The 20,772-nt window shown below is 38.0% G+C and overlaps 1 protein-coding gene across 17 annotated transcripts in view; it reads left to right on the top strand.

Moving 5' to 3' along the window:
• EIF4G3 (eukaryotic translation initiation factor 4 gamma 3) overlaps positions 1 to 20,029 on the top strand; it is a 398,991-nt gene extending 378,962 nt beyond the window's left edge. For all 17 annotated transcript variants that reach the window (XM_057547118.1, XM_057547116.1, XM_057547082.1 and 14 more), the window contains 4 exons: positions 2,050 to 2,196; positions 14,091 to 14,172; positions 17,774 to 17,920; positions 19,399 to 20,029. In XM_057547118.1, coding sequence (XP_057403101.1) covers positions 2,050 to 2,196; positions 14,091 to 14,172; positions 17,774 to 17,920; positions 19,399 to 19,580 — 558 coding nt within the window. In that variant the 3' untranslated portion in view covers positions 19,581 to 20,029. The remainder of the gene's footprint in view (positions 1 to 2,049; positions 2,197 to 14,090; positions 14,173 to 17,773; positions 17,921 to 19,398) is intronic.
• The last annotated feature ends 743 nt before the right edge of the window (positions 20,030 to 20,772 follow it).

The raw sequence follows: 20,772 nt of genomic DNA, 5'->3' as shown, positions 1-20,772 counted from the left end.
AAAAATTAAAATGGCTGGTTTAATGCCCTTTTTCTGGAAACCCGAGTACATTCTGCAAGAGGTAGTGATGAGCTGATCCATAAATTTGAAGCCCAGCCTTCTAGGTTCTAGGAGGATTAGATAACGTATACAGAAACACAGGGATTCTGAGAAATAAATGTTTCTCTCCAATGACCAAGGTAAACTTTACAGCTCACCACTGACTCTGTTTGGCCATGGTGAAGACGTTCACTTTCACATTTTTATGTCATATTAATGAGCAATGTAATTCATGTTTGACTTTGCTGTTGTTGTTAATCACTCTCAGACCTTCAATCATCTATGTAGGTTTAGGGTAGCTTAAAGAGGTATTCTGTGGGGCTTCCCTGGTGGTGCAGTGGTTGAGAATCTGCCTGCCAATGCAGGAGACACGGGTTCGAGCCCTGGTCTGGGAAGATCCCACACGCCGCGGAGCAACTAGGCCCGTGAGCCACAACTACTGAGCCTGCGCATCTGGAGCCTGTGCTCCACAGCAAGAGAGGCCACGACAGTGAAAGGCCTGCGCACCACGATGAAGAGTGGCCCCCACTTGCCACAACTAGAGAAAGCCCTTGCACAGAAATGAAGACCCAACACAGCCATAAATAAATAAATTTAAAAATAAAAAATAAAGGCAGAAAAAAAAATTAAAAAAAAAAAAAGTATTCTGTGTAGGTGTTCAAACACCTAAGAGTGTTAGAACAAATTTGGAGAATGTTTCAAGGCTGTGAAAAATTGCCTGTTCTTAAAAGAACTTATGGCCATCTTCTTGTGATTTTGTATGTATATTGAAATGTGGTGGTTGGGATATTTATCAACATTGAATCAGAAAAATTGTAATACTGAATCATGTTTCTAAACTTTATAGGAATATATTTTAAAATGGACATAAGTGGTAAAGACAATTAAAACGATAGAATGAAATTTTTTTTTCACAGAATTCAAGGTAGTTTTTTCTTTGTGGATCAAAGGAGGGTATAGGAATATATCAGAGTCTTCTAAGGTATTAGAGGAAAATATGTTAATAATCTTTAATATTTTAATATTCATGGTTTTTGCATAGAGAAACTTCATAAGGCAAAACATACTTATGTACCTCATTTCCTTATACCCTTGAAAATGAAAAATCATTTTGATTATTGATTTTTTTAACTACCCATCTAAGAGTTAAACAATTATGGCATCGTTTCTCACACTCGGATTCAGAATGGTCAAGAGGTGTTTGAAGGACTTGACAAAACTAAAACTGTAGAGTTTTTGACAGCTCGGTGGTAATAGTGACACTAAATCATCAGCTGCAGAAAGGGAGTTAAATTGTACCCTTGCCAGTACTCCCGCCCTGCCTTAGAGCTATGTCACAGCTAAAAGCCAGACTGAAGCACCCAAGGGTATTATGTTAAATGAAATAAGTCAAGAGAAAGACAAATACTGCATGATTTCACTTATATGTGGAGTCTACAAAACAAATCAAAACCCATAGATACAGCGAATAGGTAGTTGGTTGCCAGAGGGGAAGGGGGGGTTGGCAGGGGTGAAATAGGTGAAGGGGGTCAAGAGGTACAGACTTCCAGCTATAAAATAAATAAGTTATGAGGATGTAATGTATAGCATGGAGAATACAGTCAATAGTATTGTATTGACTTTGTATGGTGACAGATAATGACTAGACTTATTGTGGTGACCATTTCACAGTGTATACAAATGGCAAATCACTGTTGTACACATGAAACTAATATAATATTGTATGTCAGATATACTTAAATTTTTTAAAAAGACTGAAACTCAGAATGATTTGGAGGAGAAGTAAGCTTTTGTTTTTAAGAAGAAGCAGGGCTATGCAGTATTAAAAAATGGGGAAATATTCAGAAGGATAATGGAGTGAGAATCTTTTAGAACAATAAATATAGAATGGCTTCTGCTGATCATTTTGATTCCATGTGCAATAGAAAAGATAGCCCATGACTTTGTTTTCTTCTCAGGGTGATAATAATATTGAATTATGTTAATAACGTTTAACACTGTATGTTACAGAAGTTGGACTTTATAGAGTCTGATGGTTCCTGTTCCTCTGAAGCACTTTCAAAGAAAGAACTCTCTGCCGAAGAGCTGTATAAGCGACTTGAGAAACTCATTATTGAGGACAAAGCAAATGATGAACAGATCTTTGACTGGGTAGAGGTATAAAGACTATGTCACTTTCCCTGATATCTCTGCAAGAAAGATTCTTGTGGGATCCCCTTCATTCACATATTTACCCTCGCACTTAATGGGAGTTTTTAACTTTAATGAAGTTAGTTTTTATTCTTACATGTTTATGTATTTGAAACTAATCCTGTTTTTCTATTTTTATAAGATTTGTAGTCTTTTATAAAGTCAGGTAAAAATATTCAGAACATAAGCCATTTTTCTGGATCTCTCATTAGTTTTGGATACACCCTGCATTTTACCATTCAAAAATTTGCATTTCTTTCTTAATGTTCTCATGTTTTAAATACTAATCTGGATAAAATTAATAAGCAATATATAATTATTATTAAATGTGTTGACTGAGATTTTAATAACAACGCTCCCTTCTGGAAACTTTATATCTTATTTATCTTGTGTTGTGGAGTCTGTTGATCATGTCCGTTTTTAATTTGTTACTGTATTCCTTTAAATAGTAACTTCTGTTTATGTCCATGTGTTTTATTTGTGCACATTTCCATGGGATCATATACTAATCCAAGTTGAAAGAAAGCCGTTGAAGGCTAATCTAGTTCTCTCCCTCTTGCATATATCTTGTTTTGTAGTCCTTCTAATGGGCTGTTGTTTTTTTAACAACTCATTTCCAGGCACTGAGAAATAATGAAACTTCTGATAAATTGGTTTTTTTACCTATTTTCCCTGCTGTCTATATGATAATCTATCATCTCACCTAATTCAGAATCTTTTTTAAGTAATTTATACTAGTCAATAAGATATATCCCTATCTCCCCCTCTAGGTTCTTTCATTCCTTCCTGAAATCTTGATATCCAGACCCTTGTCTGGTTATTCTCATACAAACATAACCTGGATTTTGAACATTCCTCTCAAAGTGACATGTGCAAACTGAGCATGATCACCAGGTGTGGTCCAACAGTACAGAGTTAGGTGGTGCTTTTTGCTTTTTTTTTTTTTTTTTTTAACTCTGTGCTTCTGGCAGGCTCACTACACTGAGCTCAAACTGCTCTTTCAGTCTTTTTTTTTTTTTTAACATCTCTATTGGAGTATAATTGCTTTACAATGCTGTATTAGTTTCTGCTGTATCACAGAGTGAATCAGCTGTACGTATACATATATCCCCATATCCCCTACCTCTTGCATCTCCCTCCCACCCTCCCTATCCCACCCCTCTAAGTGGTCACAAAGCACCAAGCTGATCTCCCTGTGCTATGCGGCTGCTTCCCACTAGCTAGCTATTTTACATTTGGGAGTCTGTATATGTCCATGCCACTCTCTCACTTTGTCCCAGCTTCCCCTTCCCCCTCCCCGTGTGCTCAGGTCCATTCTCTACATCTGTGTCTTTATTCCTGTCCTGCCTCTAGGTTCTTCATAACTTTTTTTTTTTTTAAGATTCCGTATATATGTGTTAGCATACGGTATTTGTTTTCCTTTTTCTGTCTTACTTCAGTCTGTATGACAGACTCTAGGTCCATCCACCTCACTACAAATAACTCAATTTTGTTTCCTTTTATGGCTGAGTAATATTCCATTGTATATATGTGCCACATCTTCTTTAGCCATTCATATGTCGATGGACACTTAGGTTACTTCCATGTCCTGGCTATTGTAAATAGAGCTGCAATGAACATTGTGGTACATGACTCTTTTTGAATTATGGTTTTCTCAGGGTATATGCCCAGTAGTGGGATTCCTCAGTCATATGGTAGTTCTATTTTTAGTTTTTTAAGAAACCTCCATACTGTTCTCCATAGTGGCTGTATCAATTTACATTCCCACCAACAGTGCAAGAGGGTTCCCTTTTCTCCACACCCTCTCCAGCATTTATTGTTTTTAGATTTTTTGATGATGGCCATTCTGAGTGGTGTGAGGTGATACCTCATTGCAGTTTTGATTTGCATTTCTCTAATGATTAGCGACGTTGAGCATTCTTTCATGTGTTTGTTGGCGATCTGTATATCTTCTAAGGAGAAATGTGTATTTAGGTCTTCTGCCCATTTTTGGATTGGGTTATTTGTTTTTTTGATATTGAGTTGCATGAGCTGCTTGTAAATTTTGGAGGTTAATCTTTTGTCAGTTGCTTCATTTGCAAATATTTTCTCCCATTCTGAGGGTTGTCTTTTTGTCTTGTTTATGGTTTCCTTTGCTGTGCAAAAGCTTTTAAGTTTCATTAGGTCCCATTTGTTTATTTTTGTTTTTAATTTCCATTTCTCTAGGAGGTGGGTCAAAAAGGATCTTGCTGAGATTTATGTCATAGAGAGTTCTGCCTGTGTTTTCCTCTAAGAGTTTGATAGTGTGTGGCCTTACATTTAGGTCTTTAATCCATTTTGAGTTTATTTTTGTGTATGTTGTTAGGGAGTGTTTTAATTTCATTCTTTTACATGTAGCTGTCCCGTTTTCCCAGCACCACTTATTGAAGAGGCTGTCTTTTCTCCATTGTATATTCTTGCCTCCTTTATCAAAGACAAGGTGACCATATGTGTGTGGGTTTATCTCTGGGCTTTCTGTCCTGTTCCATTGATCTATATTTCTGTTTTTGTGCCAGTACCATACTGTCTTGATTACTGTAGCTTTGTAGTATAGTCTGAAGTCAGGGAGCCTGATTCCTCCAGCTCTGTTTTTCTTTCTCAAGATTGCTTTGGCTATTCGGGGTCTTTCGTGTTTCCATACAAATTGTGAAATTCTTTGTTCTAGTTCTGTGAAAAATGCCATTGGTAGTTTGACAGAGATTCCATTGAATCTGTAGATTGCTTTGGGTAGTATAGTCATTTTCACAGTGTTGATTCTTCCAATCCAAGAACATGATCTATCTCTCCATCTGTTGGTATCATCTTTAATTTCTTTCATCAGTGTCTTATAGTTTTCTGCATACAGGTCTTTTGTCTTCTTAGGTAGGTTTATTCCTAGGTATTTTATTCTTTTTGTTGCAGTGGTAAATGGGAGTGTTTCCTTAATTTCTCTTTCAGATTTTTCATCATTAGTGTATAGGAATGCAAGAGATTTCTGTGCATTAATTTTGTATCCTGCTACTTTACCAGATTCGTTGATTAGCTCTAGTAGTTTTCTGGGAACATCTTTAGGATTCTCTATGTATAGTATCATGTCATCTGCAAACAGTGACAGTTTTACTTCTTCTTTTCCCATTTGGATTCCTTTTATTTCTTTTTCTTCTCTGATTGCTGTGGCTAAAACTTCCAAAACTATGTTGAATTTTAATAGTGGTGAGAGTGGACAACCTTGTCTTGTTCCTGATTTTAGTGGAAATGGTTTCAGTTTTTCACCATTGAGAGCAGTGTTGTATGTGGGTTTGTCATATATGGCGTTTATCATGTTGAGGTAGGTTCCCTCTATGCCTACTTTCTGGAGGGTTTTTATCATAAATGGGTGTTGAATTTTGTTGAAAGCTTTTTCTGCATCTCTTGAGATGATCATATGGTTTTTCTCCTTCAGTTTGTAAATACGGTTTATCACATTGATTGATTTGTGTATATTGAAGAATCCTTGCATTCCTGGGATAAATCCCACTTAATCATGGTGTATGATCCTTTTAAGGTGCTGTTGGATTCTGTTTGCCAGTATTTTGTTGAGGATTTTTGAATCTATGTTCATCACTGATATTGGCCTGTAGTTTTCTTTCTTTGTGACATCTTTGTCTGGTTTTGGTATCAGGGTGATGGTGGGCTCGTTAAATGAGTTGGGGAGTGTTCCTCCCTCTGCTATATTTTGGAAGGGTTTGAGAAGGATAGGTGTTAGCTCTTCTCTAAATGTTTGATAGAATTCGCCTGTGAAGCCATCTGGTCCTGGGCTTTTGTTTGTTGGAAGATTTTTAATCACAATCTCAATTTCAGTGCTTGTGATTGGTCTGTTTATATTTTCTATTTCTTCCGGGTGCAGTCTCTGAAGGTTGTGCTTTTCTAAGAATTTGTCCATTTCTTCCAGGTTGTCCATTTCATTGGCATATAGTTGATTGTAGTAATCTCTCATGAACCTTTGTACTTCTTCAGTGTCAGTTGTTACTTCTTTTTCATTTCTAATTGTATTGATTAGAGTCTTCTCCCTTTTTTTCTTGATGAGTCTGGCTAATGGTTTATCAATTTTGTTTATCTTCTCAAAGAACCAGCTTTTAGTTTTATTGATCTTTGCTATTGTTTCCTTCATTTCTTTTTCATTTATTTCTGCTCTGATCTTTATGATTTCTTTCCTTCTGCTAACTTTGGGGTTTTTTTGTTCTTCTTTCTCTGATTGCTTTAGGTGTAAGGTTAGGTTGTTTATTTGAGATGTTTCTCGTTTCTTGAGGTAGGATTTTATTGCTATAAACTTCCCACTTAGAACTGCTTTTGCTGCATCCCATAGATTTTGGGTCGTCGTGTTTTCATTGTCATTTGTTTCTAGGTAGTTTTTGTTTTCCTCTTTGATTTCTTCAGTGATCTCTTGGTTATTAAGTAGTGTATTGTTTAGCCTCCATGTGTTTGTATTTTTTACAGATTTTTTTCCTGCAGTTGATATCTAGTCTCATAGCGTTGTGGCTGGAAAAGGTACTTGATAGGATTTCAATTTTCTTAAATTTACCAAGGCTTGATTTGTGACCCAAGATATGATCTATCCTGGAGAACATTCCATGAGCACTTGAGAAGAAAGTGTATTCTGTTGGTTTTGGATGGAATGTCCTACAAATATCAATTAAGTCCATCTTGTTTAATGTATCATTTAAAGCTTGTGTTTCCTTATTTATTTTCATTTTGGATGATCTGTCCATTGGTGAAAGCGGGGTGTTAAAGTCCCCTACTATGATTGTGTTACTATCAATTTCCCCTTTTATGGTTGTTAGCATTTGCCTTATGTATTGAGGTGCTCCTAAGTTGGGTGCATAAATATTTACAATTGTTTTATCTTCTTCTTGGATTGATCCCTTGTTCATTATTTAGTGTCCTTCTTTGTCTCTTGTAATAGTCTTTGTTTTAAAGTCTATTTTATCTGATATGAGTATTGCTACTCCAGCTTTCTTTTGATTTCCATTTGCATGGAATATCTTTTTCCATCCCCTCACTTTCAGTCTGTATGTGTCCCTAGGTCTGAAGTGGGTCTCTTGTAGACAGCATATATACAGGTGTTGTTGTTGTATCCATTCAGCTAGTCTGTGTCTTTTGGTTGGAGCATTTAATCCGTTTACATTTAAGGTAATTATCGATACGTATGTTCCTATTACCGTTTTCTTAATTGTTTTGGTTTTGTTATTGTAGGTCTTTTCCTTCTCTTGTGTTTCCTGCCTAGAGAAGTTCCTTTAGCATTTGTTGTAGAGCTGGTTTGGTGGTGCTGAATTCTCTTAGCTTTTGCTTGTCTGTAAAGGTTTTAATTTCTCCATCGAGTCTGAATGAGATCCTTGCTCGGTAGAGTAATCTTGGTTGTATGTTCTTCCCTTTCATCACTTTACATATGTCCTGCCACTCCCTTCTGGCTTGCAGAGTTTCTGCTGAAAGATCAGCTGCTAACCTTATGGGGATTCCCTTGTATGTTATTTGTTGTTTTTCTCTTGCTGCTTTTAATATTTTTTCTTTGTATTTAATTTTTGATAGTTTGATTAATATGTGTCTTGGCATATTTCTCCTTAGATTTATCCTGTATGGGACTCTCTGTGCTTCCTGGACGTGATTGACTATTTCCTTTCCCGTATTAGGGAAGTTTTCAACTATAATCTCTTCAAATATTTTCTCAGTCCCTTTCTTTTTCTCTTCTTCTTCTGGGACCCCTATAATTCGAATGTTGGTGCATTTAATGTTGTCCCAGAGGTCAATGAGACTGTCCTCAATTCTTTTCATTCTTTTTTCTTTATTGTGCTCTGCGGTAGTATTTCCACTATTTTATCTTCCAGGTCACTTATCTGTTCTTCTGCCTCAGTTATTCTGCTATTGATTCCTTCTAGAGAATTTTTAGTTTCAGTTATTGTGTTGTTCATCATTGTTTGTTTGCTCTTTAGTTCTTCTAGGTCCTTGTTAAACGTTTCTTGTATTTTCTCCATTCTATTTCCAAGATTTTGGATCATCTTTACTATTATTGCTCTGAATTCTTTTTCAGGTACACTTCCTATTTCCTTTTTATTTGTTTAGTCTGGTGGGTTTTTACCTTTCTCCTTCATCTGCTGTTTGTTTCTCTGCCTTCTCATTTTGCTTAACTTACTGTGTTTGGAGTCTCCTTTTCACAGGCTGCAGGTTTGTGGTTCCAGCTGTTTTTGGTGTCTGCCCCCAGTGGCTAAGGTTGGTTCAGTGGGTTGTGTAGGCTTCCTGGTGGAGAGGACTAGTGCCTGTGTTCTGGTGGATGAGGCTAGATCTTGTCTTTCTGGTGGGCAGGACCACGTCCGCTGGTGTGTTTTAGGGTGTTTGTGACCTTATTATGATTTTAGGCAGCCTCTCTGCTACTGGATGGGGTTGTGTTCCTGTCTTGCTAGTTGTTTGGCATAGGGTGTCCAGCACTGTAGCTTGCTGGTCATTCAGTGGAACCTGGGTCTCAGCATTGAGATGGAGATTTCTGGGAGAGCTTTCGCCATTTGATATTATGTGGAGCCGGGAGGTCTCTGGTGGACCAGTGTCCTGAACTTGGCTCTCCCACCTCAGAGGCACAGGCCTGACACCTGGCCGGAGCACCAAGACCCTGTCAGCCACACAGCTCAGAAGAAACGGGAGAAAAAAATAAATAAATAAAATAAAATAAAGTTATTAAAATAAAAAATAATTATTAAAAATTAAAAAGTAATAAAAAAAGAAAAGAAAGAAGAGAGCAACCAAACCAAAAAACAAATCCACCAATGATAACAAGCGCTAAAAACTATACTAAAAAATAGAATAAAAACGGACAGACAGAACCCTCGGACAGATGGTAAAAGCAAAGCTATACAGATAAAATCACACAAAGAAGCATACACATACGCACTCACAAAAAGAGAAAAAGGAAAAAAATATATACATCTATATATATATATTAAAAAAAAAAAGGAAGAAGAGAGCAACCAAATCAATAAACAAATCTACCAATGATAATAAACTCTAAATAGTAAACTAAGATAAACATAAAACCAGGAACAAATTAGATGCAGAAAGCAAACCCCAATTTTACAGTTGCTCTCAAAGTCCACCGCTTCAATTTTGGGATGATTCGTTGTCTGTTCAGGTATTCCACAGATGCTGGTACATCAAGTTGGTTGTGGAGATTTAATCCGCTGCTCCTGAGGCTGCTGGGAGAGATTTTCCTTTCTCTCATTTGTTCGCACAGCTCCTGGGGGTTCAGCTTTGGATCTGGTCCCGCCTCTGTGTGTAGCTCTCCTGAGGGAGTCCATTCTTCGCGCAGACAGGATGAGGTTAAAGTAGCAGCTGATTAGGGGGCTCTGGCTCACTCAGGTCGGGCGGGAGGGAGGGGTACTGAATGCGGGGAGAGCCTGTGGTGGCAGAGGCTGGTGTGCCGTTGCAACAGCCTGAGGCGCACAGTGTGTTCTCCCGGGGAAGTTTTCCCTGGATCACAGGACCAGTGGCGGGCTGCACAGGCTCTGGGAGGGGAGGTGTGGATAGGATAGTAACCTGTGCTTGTACACAGGCTTCTTGGTGGCTGCAGCAGCAGCCTTAGCATCTCATGCCCATCTCTGGGGTCTGCGCTGATAGCCGCAGCTCGCGCCCATCTCTGGAGCTCGTTTAGGCGGTGCTCTGAATCCCCTCTCCTCGCGCACCCTGAAACAATGGTCTCTTGCCTCTTAGGCAGGTCCAGACTCTTTCCCGGACTCCTTCCCGGCTAGCTGTGGCACACTAGCCCCCCCTTCAGGCTGTATTCATGCAGCCAACCCCAGTCCTGTCCCTGGGATCTGACCTCCAGAGACCGAGCCTCAGCTCCCAGCCCTGACCCGTCCCAGCCGGTGGGTAAGCAGACAAGCCTCTCGGGCTGGTGAGAGCTGGTTGGCACCGATCCTCTGTGCAGGAATCTCTCCGCTTTGCCTTCTGCACCCTTGTTGTTGCGCTCTCCTCTGTGGCTCCGAAGCTTCCCCCCTGCCTCCCCCCTACCCCTGTCTCCACCAGTGAAGGGACTTCCTAGTGTGTGGAAACTTTTCCGTCTTCACAGCTCCCTCCTAGAGGTGCAGGTCCTGTCCCTACTCTTTTGTCTCTGTTTTTTCTTTTTTCTTTTGCCCTACCGAGGTACGTGGGGAGTTTCTTGCCTTTTGGGAAGTCTGAGGTCTTCTGCCAGCATTCAGTAGGTGTTCTGTAGGAGTTGTTCCACATGTAGATGTATTTCTGATGTATTTGTGGGGAGGAAGGTGATCTCCACGTCTTACTCCTCTGCCATCTTGAAGGTCTCCTTGCTCTTTCAGTCTTGTAGTACCCATTCTTTTATATTCTACAGGTTAGTCATCTCTCCCATCCTGAACTTATGCATTTGGTTTTGAACCAAAATGGTGTTTTAAAATTTTATTTCTTTTTTTAAAATATTTATTTATTTAATTTATTTATTTGGTTGCACTGGGTCTTAGTTGCAGCAGGCGGGCAGACTCCTTATTTGCAGCTCGCCGGCTCCTTAGTTGTGGCACGCAGACTCTTAGTTGCAGCATGCATGTATGATCTAGTTCCCTGACCAGGGATCGAACCCTGGCCCCCTGCATTGGGAGCACGGAGGCTTATCCACTGTGCTACCAGGGAAGTCCCTTAATAATTTAATTCTGTTTACATTTATCTTCTTAAATTAGACAGTTTTTTTTTTAATCTTGTCAGGACATTTTAGATTCTGACTTGTTCATAAATTTTGCTTGCCATCTTTTTCACTTTGTATCCTCCTTGCATTTCATTAATATGTCAACTTTGTCCTCATTCGAGTTATGGGTAAAATGTGTGAATGGGGTAGGACCAAGGACAAAGCAGCATACTTTTTAGGACCAAATGTCATCCCACCCCTGTGGACATTTCAGCTATTAACTTGTTTATTATTTCACATCATTCTTCTGTCTAGTTCACCTTTTCATCTTGTCCATAAGGGGATATCTCTTATTAGATAATTTGTCAAATGTCTTGCTAAAGTCTAGAAAAGTGAAGGCTGTATCCATCTGAGCTACCATATACTGATTGTATCAGAAAAGGAAAGAAGGTTAGTTTAGCATGACTTGTTTTTCATGTATGTATTTATTCCTCTTAACATAACCATCTCTTTACTCTCTAAGACTTTTATTTTTATTTATTTTTTTTTTTAAATTTTATAGCTACTTTATTTATTTATTTATTTTATTTTTGGCTGTGTTGGGTCTTCGGTTCGTGCGAGGGCTTTCTCCAGTTGCGGCAAGCGGGGGCCACTCTTCATTGCGGTGCGGGGACCGCTCTTCATCGCGGTGCGCGGGCCTTTCACTATCGCGGCCCCTCCCGTTGCGGGGCACAGGCTCCAGATGCGCAAGCTCAGTAGCTGTGGCTCACGGGCCCAGCTGCTCCGTGGCATGTGGGATCTTCCCAGACCAGGGCTCGAACCCGTGTCCCCTGCATTAGCAGGCAGATTCTCAACCACTGCGCCACCAGGGAAGCCCTCTCTAAGACTTTTAAACCATTCATATGATAGTTATAGATTTTAGCATAGAATCAGCATCAGGCTTTCTGGTATATTATTGACATCAGACACCTTCTTTTATGTTTTAGAAGTCAGGTCAATGTTTGCATACTTAACATCATTCTCCTTCTCCATGATTTTTCATAGATTTCAGCAGTTTGGTCTTTTATTTCTTCTATTTCTCATGTATTGCAAAATGATGCTGTTTTTACCTCTTCGTCCATGTTGGGTTTCATTTTTTAAATATTAGTATTTATTCTGCCTACTCCAGACCAACAGTTATTCTCCTTAAATAGAAGATGAAGGGTAAATTTTACTGAATGTAAATTATACCTAATAAAGGTGACTTTTAAAAAAGGAGCAAGAAGACAAAAACGTGATGGTCACTGAGCTGACAGTACATATAAGGTGTTTGTTGCTCTGTGTCTGATACTGGTACTATATAATAATCTGATTTCGCTTATCAATTCCAATTAGCAGACCCATCTTCCTTATTGTCCTTGTGCATTTTTGTTAACATCTTTGCTTAATCTTTAGTGTTCTTGATACTTTTCTTCGTGTCTTTTCTATTCTTGAATGTTAGAATTACAGTATTTGGCTTTATTTGGTAGAAGAAATATGCAATTTGTTTCTTTAAAACAGAAGAAACAGTCAGATGGTTTGGAAGTGTTATTTATTATCTAATCACATTTAGCTAATTTGTTTATTTTTCTCAGACTCTGCTTGAAGTCTAATCCTTGGGGATTTCAAATGATATTCAGTTGAAATAGCTCTACAACATGTTTATAAAGTATTGTTGGGCCAAAAAGTAATGGTGTGTTTTTATTCTCTCATTTATTCTTCAAAAATAATTGTTCAGACTTTGCAGAAGTAATTTCTGGGGCTAGACCAGCTTTGGCTTCAGCCTGTATATTTTTTTAAAGAGGTATACCAGCAACTGGCTATAACACATAAATCATCATGAAATCTTTTATGCATAGTTCTTGCCCCACCCTATCCTCAGCCTTAGCTGTCAGCAGTGCCACCACATGTTTCTGTCCTGTGGGAAAAGATCGGTAACAAAAGGTATCATGGCCCTCTGTGTTCAGCTCTGCCAGTGTCCCGCAGAGCTGGCCATCTGACTTGTTAACCACTCTTAATTCTGCTCTCAGGAATCCGCCAGTTCCTCCCAGGTGATGTGCGAGGTTAGGTATTCAACAAAGAGAGAGCTGCTGGTTAGTCTGTGTCAGTTCTAAAATTCATAAACATTAAACTGATCTCTAAATATCTTTGAAATTCTTAGCTTTCTAACACGTACGTCTAAAATGGCATCTTTAATTTTTTCCTAGCCAGTCGTTTTAAGGCTGACTCTTTCAGTAGAAAATACTATGCTATGCTATTAAAAGAAGCTGAGATAAGCATTAATTCTGTTCACAGGCATAAGGAGCATAAACTCTGGAAAATATTTGAAATACCTGCCTAGAAAATGGCTGCTTTTGTTTGTATTTTCCTTATGCTGGTTATCTGGTTTAGTATAGTGGGGTTTTTTTCTTTGAATTTTAATTTATTTTATTTTTACACAGCAGGTTCTTGTTAGTTATCTGTTTTATACATATCAGTGCATATATATCAATCCCAATCTCCCAATTCATCCCCCCCCCGCTTTCCCCCCCTTGGTGTCCATACTAGTATAGTGTTTTATAGAAAAAAGATAAGATCTTAAGGGAAACTAAAAAATAAATTGGGGGCCCATTTACTCTATTTACCTTATCTCTAAATACATTTTTTTGCCATCCTTAGAAAAGAGTAATAGTTTTCTCACCACCACCTGAAGGGTTTGTTTGAGGTAATGCTTGAAATTAACCTCCAAGTCACATTAAAATTAAGATGAGAAAGCAGTGTTAGTACATCTAAACATAGTTGCACACTACTGAGCAAAGTAGGCTTTAAAATACTGTGTAGTTGTGGTGTAGTTGTTCTTTCAACTTTATAGATTTGGATAGATCATCTTAATATGGCTTATTTATTGAGAAGGGAAAATGCTTTTAAATGGTTATGTTTCTGAATGTATATAGTACACAGCAATGTTTAACTGAATGAGCAAAGGATAGGGAGTAGTAAGCTCTCTGAAAATGAAATACTGCTACTGAGAGCATTTTCAGACAGAACTGGCGATAGCCCCAGTATTTTCTGGTGAATTAGGAGGCTAATTTTTACAAGAAAGTTGAACATGATCCTGTCTGCCCTTAGTGCCAGACAAAGCCAGGTTTAGGGGAAAACAATTTCTCTGGTGTGCAAGGGTACCTTTAACTATTCTATTTACTTTTGATTTCAGGCTAACCTAGATGAAAGCCAGATGAGTTCACCTACATTCCTTAGAGCTTTAATGACAGCCGTTTGTAAAGCAGCTATTATAGGTAAGTAATATTTCTGAAGGCAGCTCTTAACACCTGAAATCCCCCATATGTCAACTACTGATGAGATGATATGGGTCAGAGTTTATATTGCCTTCCAAACTTGCCCTGTAAAGCTCAGTTTCTGTGCCAAATGGATACCATGTCTCTCTGTAATGCCTGGCTGTCTCGGGCAGGGGGATGAATAGCTGCACTGCCTGCAGAGAGCCCAGATGTGAGCATTTGCTGCGTGCCTTGTGTTCCTCAGTTCAACAGGAAGTTGGTGCATGCTCCTTGGGTTGTTTTATACTCTGCTACATGTGACCTTACCTTTACTTTTCACTTCCAACATTCAAAGCCTCCTGTCTTCCATTGAAGAGCTCTAAAGAACAGTTTGAATATTCTTATTTAATACCAATGAAGGACTAATCTCAACAGAAGAGCCATTATATGTAAATACATATATGAGGAAAGAAAATACCAATTATTTCTCCTGCTTTATGTTGACTTTATATGATAAGACATAGGTGGATAGGATTCAGATTGGTAGAAAACCTAAATGTTCCAAGCTGCATATAGTTTTTACCAGTACTTGATGAGATCATCCACTTAGTCTCAGATAGAAATCCACATTTCTGTCACTGAAGTAGAAAAAAAAAAAATCTGTCAGCTCAAAAGTTGTTCAGAATTTCAGGTCTGTCTTTATCATTATAGAGATAGCTTCAGAGTTTAAGATTTTCTGTCACATGAATGTGTTTTCAGATGAATGTTTTTTCAATGTTAGTTCTTTACCAAGGAAAATAACAGGCTAAGTGGAAAGTCTTCATTAAAATTTTTAAAATAATTTTCAGTATCTATAGAACCATAAGACTTTGGTGTTTTAATATCAGAGTTGTAAAGTATAGAAGCTGCTTTTAAAAACAAGATTTTGTCCCAGTGCTAACTTACAGAGGAAATAAAACTGCATGCTTAAGCTTACACAAGTCTCTTAGATAGTCTCATCCACTAGAGGGCAGACAGCAGAAGCAAGAAGAACTACAGTTCTGCAGCCTGAGGAACGAAAACCACATTCACAGAAAGATAGACAAAATGAAGAGGCAGAGGACTATGTACCAGTTGAAGGAACAAGATAAAACCCCAGAAAAACAACTAAATGAAGTGGAGATAGGCAACCTTCCAGAAAAAGAATTCAGAATAATGATAGTGAAGATGATCCAGGACCTCGGAAAAAGAATGGAGGCAAAGATCGAGAAGATGCGAGAAATGTTTAACAAAGACCTAGAAAAATTAAAGAACAAACACCTAGAAGAATTAAAGAACAAACAAACAGAGATGAACAATACAATAACTGAAATGAAAAATACACTAGAAGGAATCAATAGCACAATAACTGAGGCAGAAGAACGGATAAGAGACCTGGAAGACAGAACGGTGGAATTCACTGCCACGGAACAGAATAAAGAAAAAAGAATGAAAAGAAATGAAGACAGCCTAAGAGATCTCTGGGACAGCATTAAACGCAACAACATTTGCATTATAGGGGTCCCAGGAGGAGAAGAGAGAGAGAAAGGACCCAAGAAAATATTTGAAGAGGTTATAGTCGAAAACTTCCCTAACATGGGAAAGGAAATAGCCACCCAAGTCCAGGAAGCGCAGAGAGTCCCAGGCAGGATAAACCCAAGGAGAAACACACCGAGACACATAGTAATCAAATTGACAAAAATTAAAGACAAACAAAAATTATTGAAAGCAACAAGGGAAAAATGACAAATAACATACAAGGGAACTCCCATAAGGTTAACAACTTTTTTCTCAGCAGAAACTCTACAAGCCAGAAGGGAGTGGCAGGACATATGTAAAGTGATGAAAGGGAAGAACCTACAACCAAGATTACTCTACCCAGCAAGGATCTCATTCAGATTTGATGGAGTAATCAAAAGCTTTACAGACAAGCAAAAGCTAAGAGAATTCAGCACCACCAAACCAGCTCTACAACAAATGCTAAAGGAACTTCTCTAAGTGGGAAACACAAGAGAAGGAAAGGACCTACAAAAACAAACCTGAAACAATTAAGAAGATGGTAATAGGAACATACATATCCATAATTACCTTAAAGGTGAATGGATTAAATGCTCCAACCAAAAGACACAGGTTTGCTGAATGGATACAAAAACAAGACCCATCTATATGCTGTCTACAAGAGACCCACTTCAGACCTAGGGCCACATACAAACTGAAAGTGAGGGAATGGAAAAAGATATTCCATGCAAATGGAAATCAAAAGAAAGCTGGAGTAGCAATACTCATATCAGATAAAATAGACTTTAAAATAAAGAATGTTACAAGAGACAAGGACACTACATAATGTTCAAGGGGTAAATACGTAAGGCAACTGCTTACAACTGTAAAAGAGGAAATCGACAGTAACACAATAATAGCGGGGGACTTTAACACCTCACTTAAACCAATGGACAGATCATCCAGACAGAAAATTAGTAAGGAAACACAAGCTTTAAATGACACAGTAGACCAGATAGATTTAATTGATATTTATAGGAGATTCCATCCGAAAACAGCAGATTACACTTTCTTCTCAAGTGCACGCAGTACATTCTCCAGGATAGATCACATCTTGGGTCACAAATCAAGCCTCAGTAAATTTAAGAAAATTGAAATCATATCAAGCAACTTTTCCGACCACAGTGCTATGAGATTAGAAGTCAATTACAAGGAAAAAAAGGTAAAAAACACAAACACATGGAGGCTAAACAATACGTTACTAAATAACCAAGAGATCACTGAAGAAATCAAAGAGGAAATCAAAAAATACCTAGAGACAAATGACAACGAAAACACGATGATCCAAAACCTACGGGATACAGCAAAAGCAGTTCTAAGAGGGAAGTTTATAGCAATACAATCCTACCTCAAGAAACAAGAAAAATCTCAAATAAACCATCTAACCTTACACCTAAAGGAACTAGAGGAAGAAGAACAAACAAGACCCAAAGTTAGTAGAAGGAAAGAAATCATAAAGATCAGAGCAGAAATAAATGAAATAGAAACAAAGAAAGCAATAGCAAAGATCAATAAAGTTAAAAACAAAAACAAAAACAAAAAACCACGCATGCTTCCAGGCCCTGAGCATGCTTTTCTTAGCCCCTTTTTTACTGTGCCTTTCCCTCAGAAGGCTCAGATTAAATGTGTTGTTTGCCACTGTCACAGTTAATCCTTATCCTGATAGTAATAATAAAACAGTTTTAATTCTTTTACCCTTGTGAAAAGATTTTATATGAACTATCACTTTAATTTCCTTTCTAATTCCTTTTGTAGTTTAGAATGTCATGAAACCACTGTCCCTGTTTCATTACGATTAAAGATAAAGAACTGAGTGTGCTGCTCTTGAGGGAACCCCGCACTCTAAATATATCCCCCACCTCTGTATTTTTGTTTGTTTGTTTCAGGGAGAATATCCCATTAAGAATTTCAGAAAATTTTGGGTTTCAAAATCTTTGCCTTGGACCCCCTTGCTTCCTCTTTCCTTGCAGAGTCTTGTGTGTCTTATCGACTCAGAAAGTTGAAAATGGCTCTGTGTGTTAATGCTCAGTTCTTCTATCACCTCCAGCCGACTGTTCTACCTTCCGAGTAGACACTGCTGTTATCAAGCAGAGAGTGCCGATCTTAATCAAGTACCTGGACTCAGATACGGAGAAGGAACTGCAAGCACTTTATGCACTACAAGCATCAATAGTAAAACTTGATCAACCTGCCAGTAAGTTTACCTCTTGCTACAATTAACCCAACCAGAGGGTGAGATTTATCCAGGCCAAGACATGAGAGATGGTTGGATGGGCTTGAACAGTGGATAATAGAAGAATCACTAGTTACAAAAACTCAGATAACCAATAACTTTAATAGACCTGAACGTTTTTAAGTGTTAGACTTTTATGAGAAAATGATAACAAAAACACTAGTTTATATTAGAGATTTAATCCTCATTCTAGGGCAGGTCTGGCTAATAAGACTCTCTGCAATGATGGAAATGTATCTCTGTCATGCAGTATGGTAACCATGAGCCACATATGTCCGTTGAGCACTTAAATGTGGCTATTGTGACAGAGGAAATAAATTTCATTTAATTTAAATGTAAATAGCCACATGTGGTTAGTGGCTACCCTATTGGACAGTGCAGGTCTAGGGCACCTTGGCATTAGCATATGTACAGTACAGTTTTTCACCTTCTTTGACACAGGTCTTAATAATGAAAGAAGATGATACTCTTCAGAATCCTCAAGATACCCAACAAAGACATTAAGGCAGTTAGACTAATTTTCAGTTACGAGTTATGATTAATTCTGGCTAACCAGACAAATAAGGTAACCTGAACACCAGAGTCTTAGTGATGCTGGTAAATTAACTGAATTGTGTTAAATCTTGAAAATTCAGTTGAAACTTGTGAAAGTGGATAGTAAATACTTGGCTGTTTTAGAGATAGCACTGAAGTAGTTCTTTGGCATTTCCTTAGGTTGTAGCTTTTTCAGAGTTTTCCTTCTTGGCTAGTGCTGTTAAATCCCTCTGGGAAATAAAGGAAAAGATTGAAACAATCCTCAGGGTGTAACTGAAGAGACATTCTATCTATAAGTGTCTCTTTTTTGAACAACAATATAAGCTAAGTTTCCACTGCGAGAGCAAAACAGAGGATTAAAATTGCCCAGATCATCTGGACATTGAAAACAATAAACAACGACTATCGTTTCACTGGATAAAATCCAGATGAGATAGTTTTTACCCATTTTTTTATATGAATTATTACTCTTTTCATTTTGAAAACAACATTGGGGGGGGAGTACATTCTGCCTTTTCCTCCCAAAATTTGTAAAAATAGTATATTTTTATTGTAAAATTTCAAACAAAATGTATAAAGAAGAAAGTAAAAAAAAAAGTATTCTTGTATTTAATTTTCACGTGTTTAGGTTGAGAACTACATAATATCAAACAGCTCAGCAATATCAGAAAATAGTTCAAATTGAACAAAATAATAGGAATAGGAAATAGTTTAGACTGCTTAAATCTTCTCCCCTTCTTTAGACAAATGGTTTTGCTCTTATGCTATCAAGAGGGAGTGTGATGAAGTGTCATGGATGCTCTTATCCTGGGGAGTTCACGTGCATCCATTCACTGCTTGGAAGTACAGTCTTCTCACAGCTACAGTGCCCCCAAAACTGATGGTTTATTTTCACCTCCTTGCAGATTTGCTACGGATGTTTTTTGATTGCCTGTATGACGAGGAGGTGATCTCTGAGGATGCCTTCTACAAATGGGAAAGCAGCAAGGACCCTGCAGAGCAGAATGGGAAGGGTGTGGCCCTGAAATCTGTCACAGCATTCTTCACATGGCTGCGGGAAGCAGAAGAGGAGTCTGAGGATAACTAAAACTTCAAATACACAAAATGAAACAAAAGAAACAATTTAAGTATTTTTATAAAAAGTGTCACGTCTTCGCCAATCACAGTGCAGCAAGGCCAATTCTCGCAGAAACCCCCACGTGTGCACGAGTGGGAGAGGGGAAAGAGAAAGAAAGGTGATCATGGAGGAAAAAGGTACTGGAAAAAAGTAAACTTCAAACCTGAGGGCGGGAGCACTAAAACCAAAATACATGTATTATTTATAGAAAGTATTTTCTGTTTTAATCTTTTCTTTTTAAACGAGGACTCATACTTTAAAAAAAAAACACATCTGTTTAGCAAAAAAAAAAAAAGTTGAGAACTTTTAATTTATTTTAAGGACTGCAAATGCCAGTGTAATTTTTTAATTTGCAGTTTCTGTAAACAACTTGTATAATAGAAAAGCAGAGAAATAAATTTCCCTCCCCTTCAGATGCACCTCACGTTTGTTTTAAAGCATAGTATTTAGTCCAGATTTAAGAAGGTTTGGGGTGAACAAGGTAAGAAAGATTTTTTTATTTTTTTTTTGGCATCAGATCTTTCTGCCTGCCTCTCAGCTTGCTTCAGAAAATAAAAAAATCAAAATAGTAATCAAAACATACATAACCTTGGAACAGAAGGAAATGCTGTGGACCAGAGAACTCCAAGAATTGTTTTAAAAAAAAGTGCTACCCTGGGAAAAGTACTCTTAATACTTTTGAAATCTTTAGAGCAACTTTAAGGCTTGTAAATACATAGAACAAATATTTAAAAAAACAAAAAGAAATTGACTCAATACTATTTCTTTTCACTTTCAAAATATAAAGAACAAAATAAAGACAAACATTGCAAGTTTAAAAGAAAGTAAAGTGACTTCTCCTTTTGACAGCTGCTGCATGTGCGCCCATCTCTGGTGCTGTCTGGCTTCTCGCTGTCTAATCAAAATCACTTCTGAAGTAGGGGAGAGAGTGAGAGAGAGAGAGAGTGTGTGTGTGTTTGTGTGTGTGTGTGTGTCTGTCTGTCTGTCTGCCTGCCTGCCTGCCTGCCTGTGTGTCTGCAGTTGGAAAAGGCAGGCTACTTTGACGGTAAAGGAGGACACTTGTGCTTGGGTGGGAGAGCTTCTCTGAAGTCCAGGGGATGCTTCTTTCCAACACCAACTAGAAATGCATTCATGGTAGGAACAAACCTAACAGCAATATTTT

Source organism: Balaenoptera acutorostrata, chromosome 1, assembly GCF_949987535.1.
Source record: "Balaenoptera acutorostrata chromosome 1, mBalAcu1.1, whole genome shotgun sequence".
NCBI lineage: Eukaryota > Metazoa > Chordata > Mammalia > Artiodactyla > Balaenopteridae > Balaenoptera > Balaenoptera acutorostrata.
Note: the sequence above shows the minus strand (reverse complement) of the source record. Positions and strands in the feature narration are given on the sequence as shown.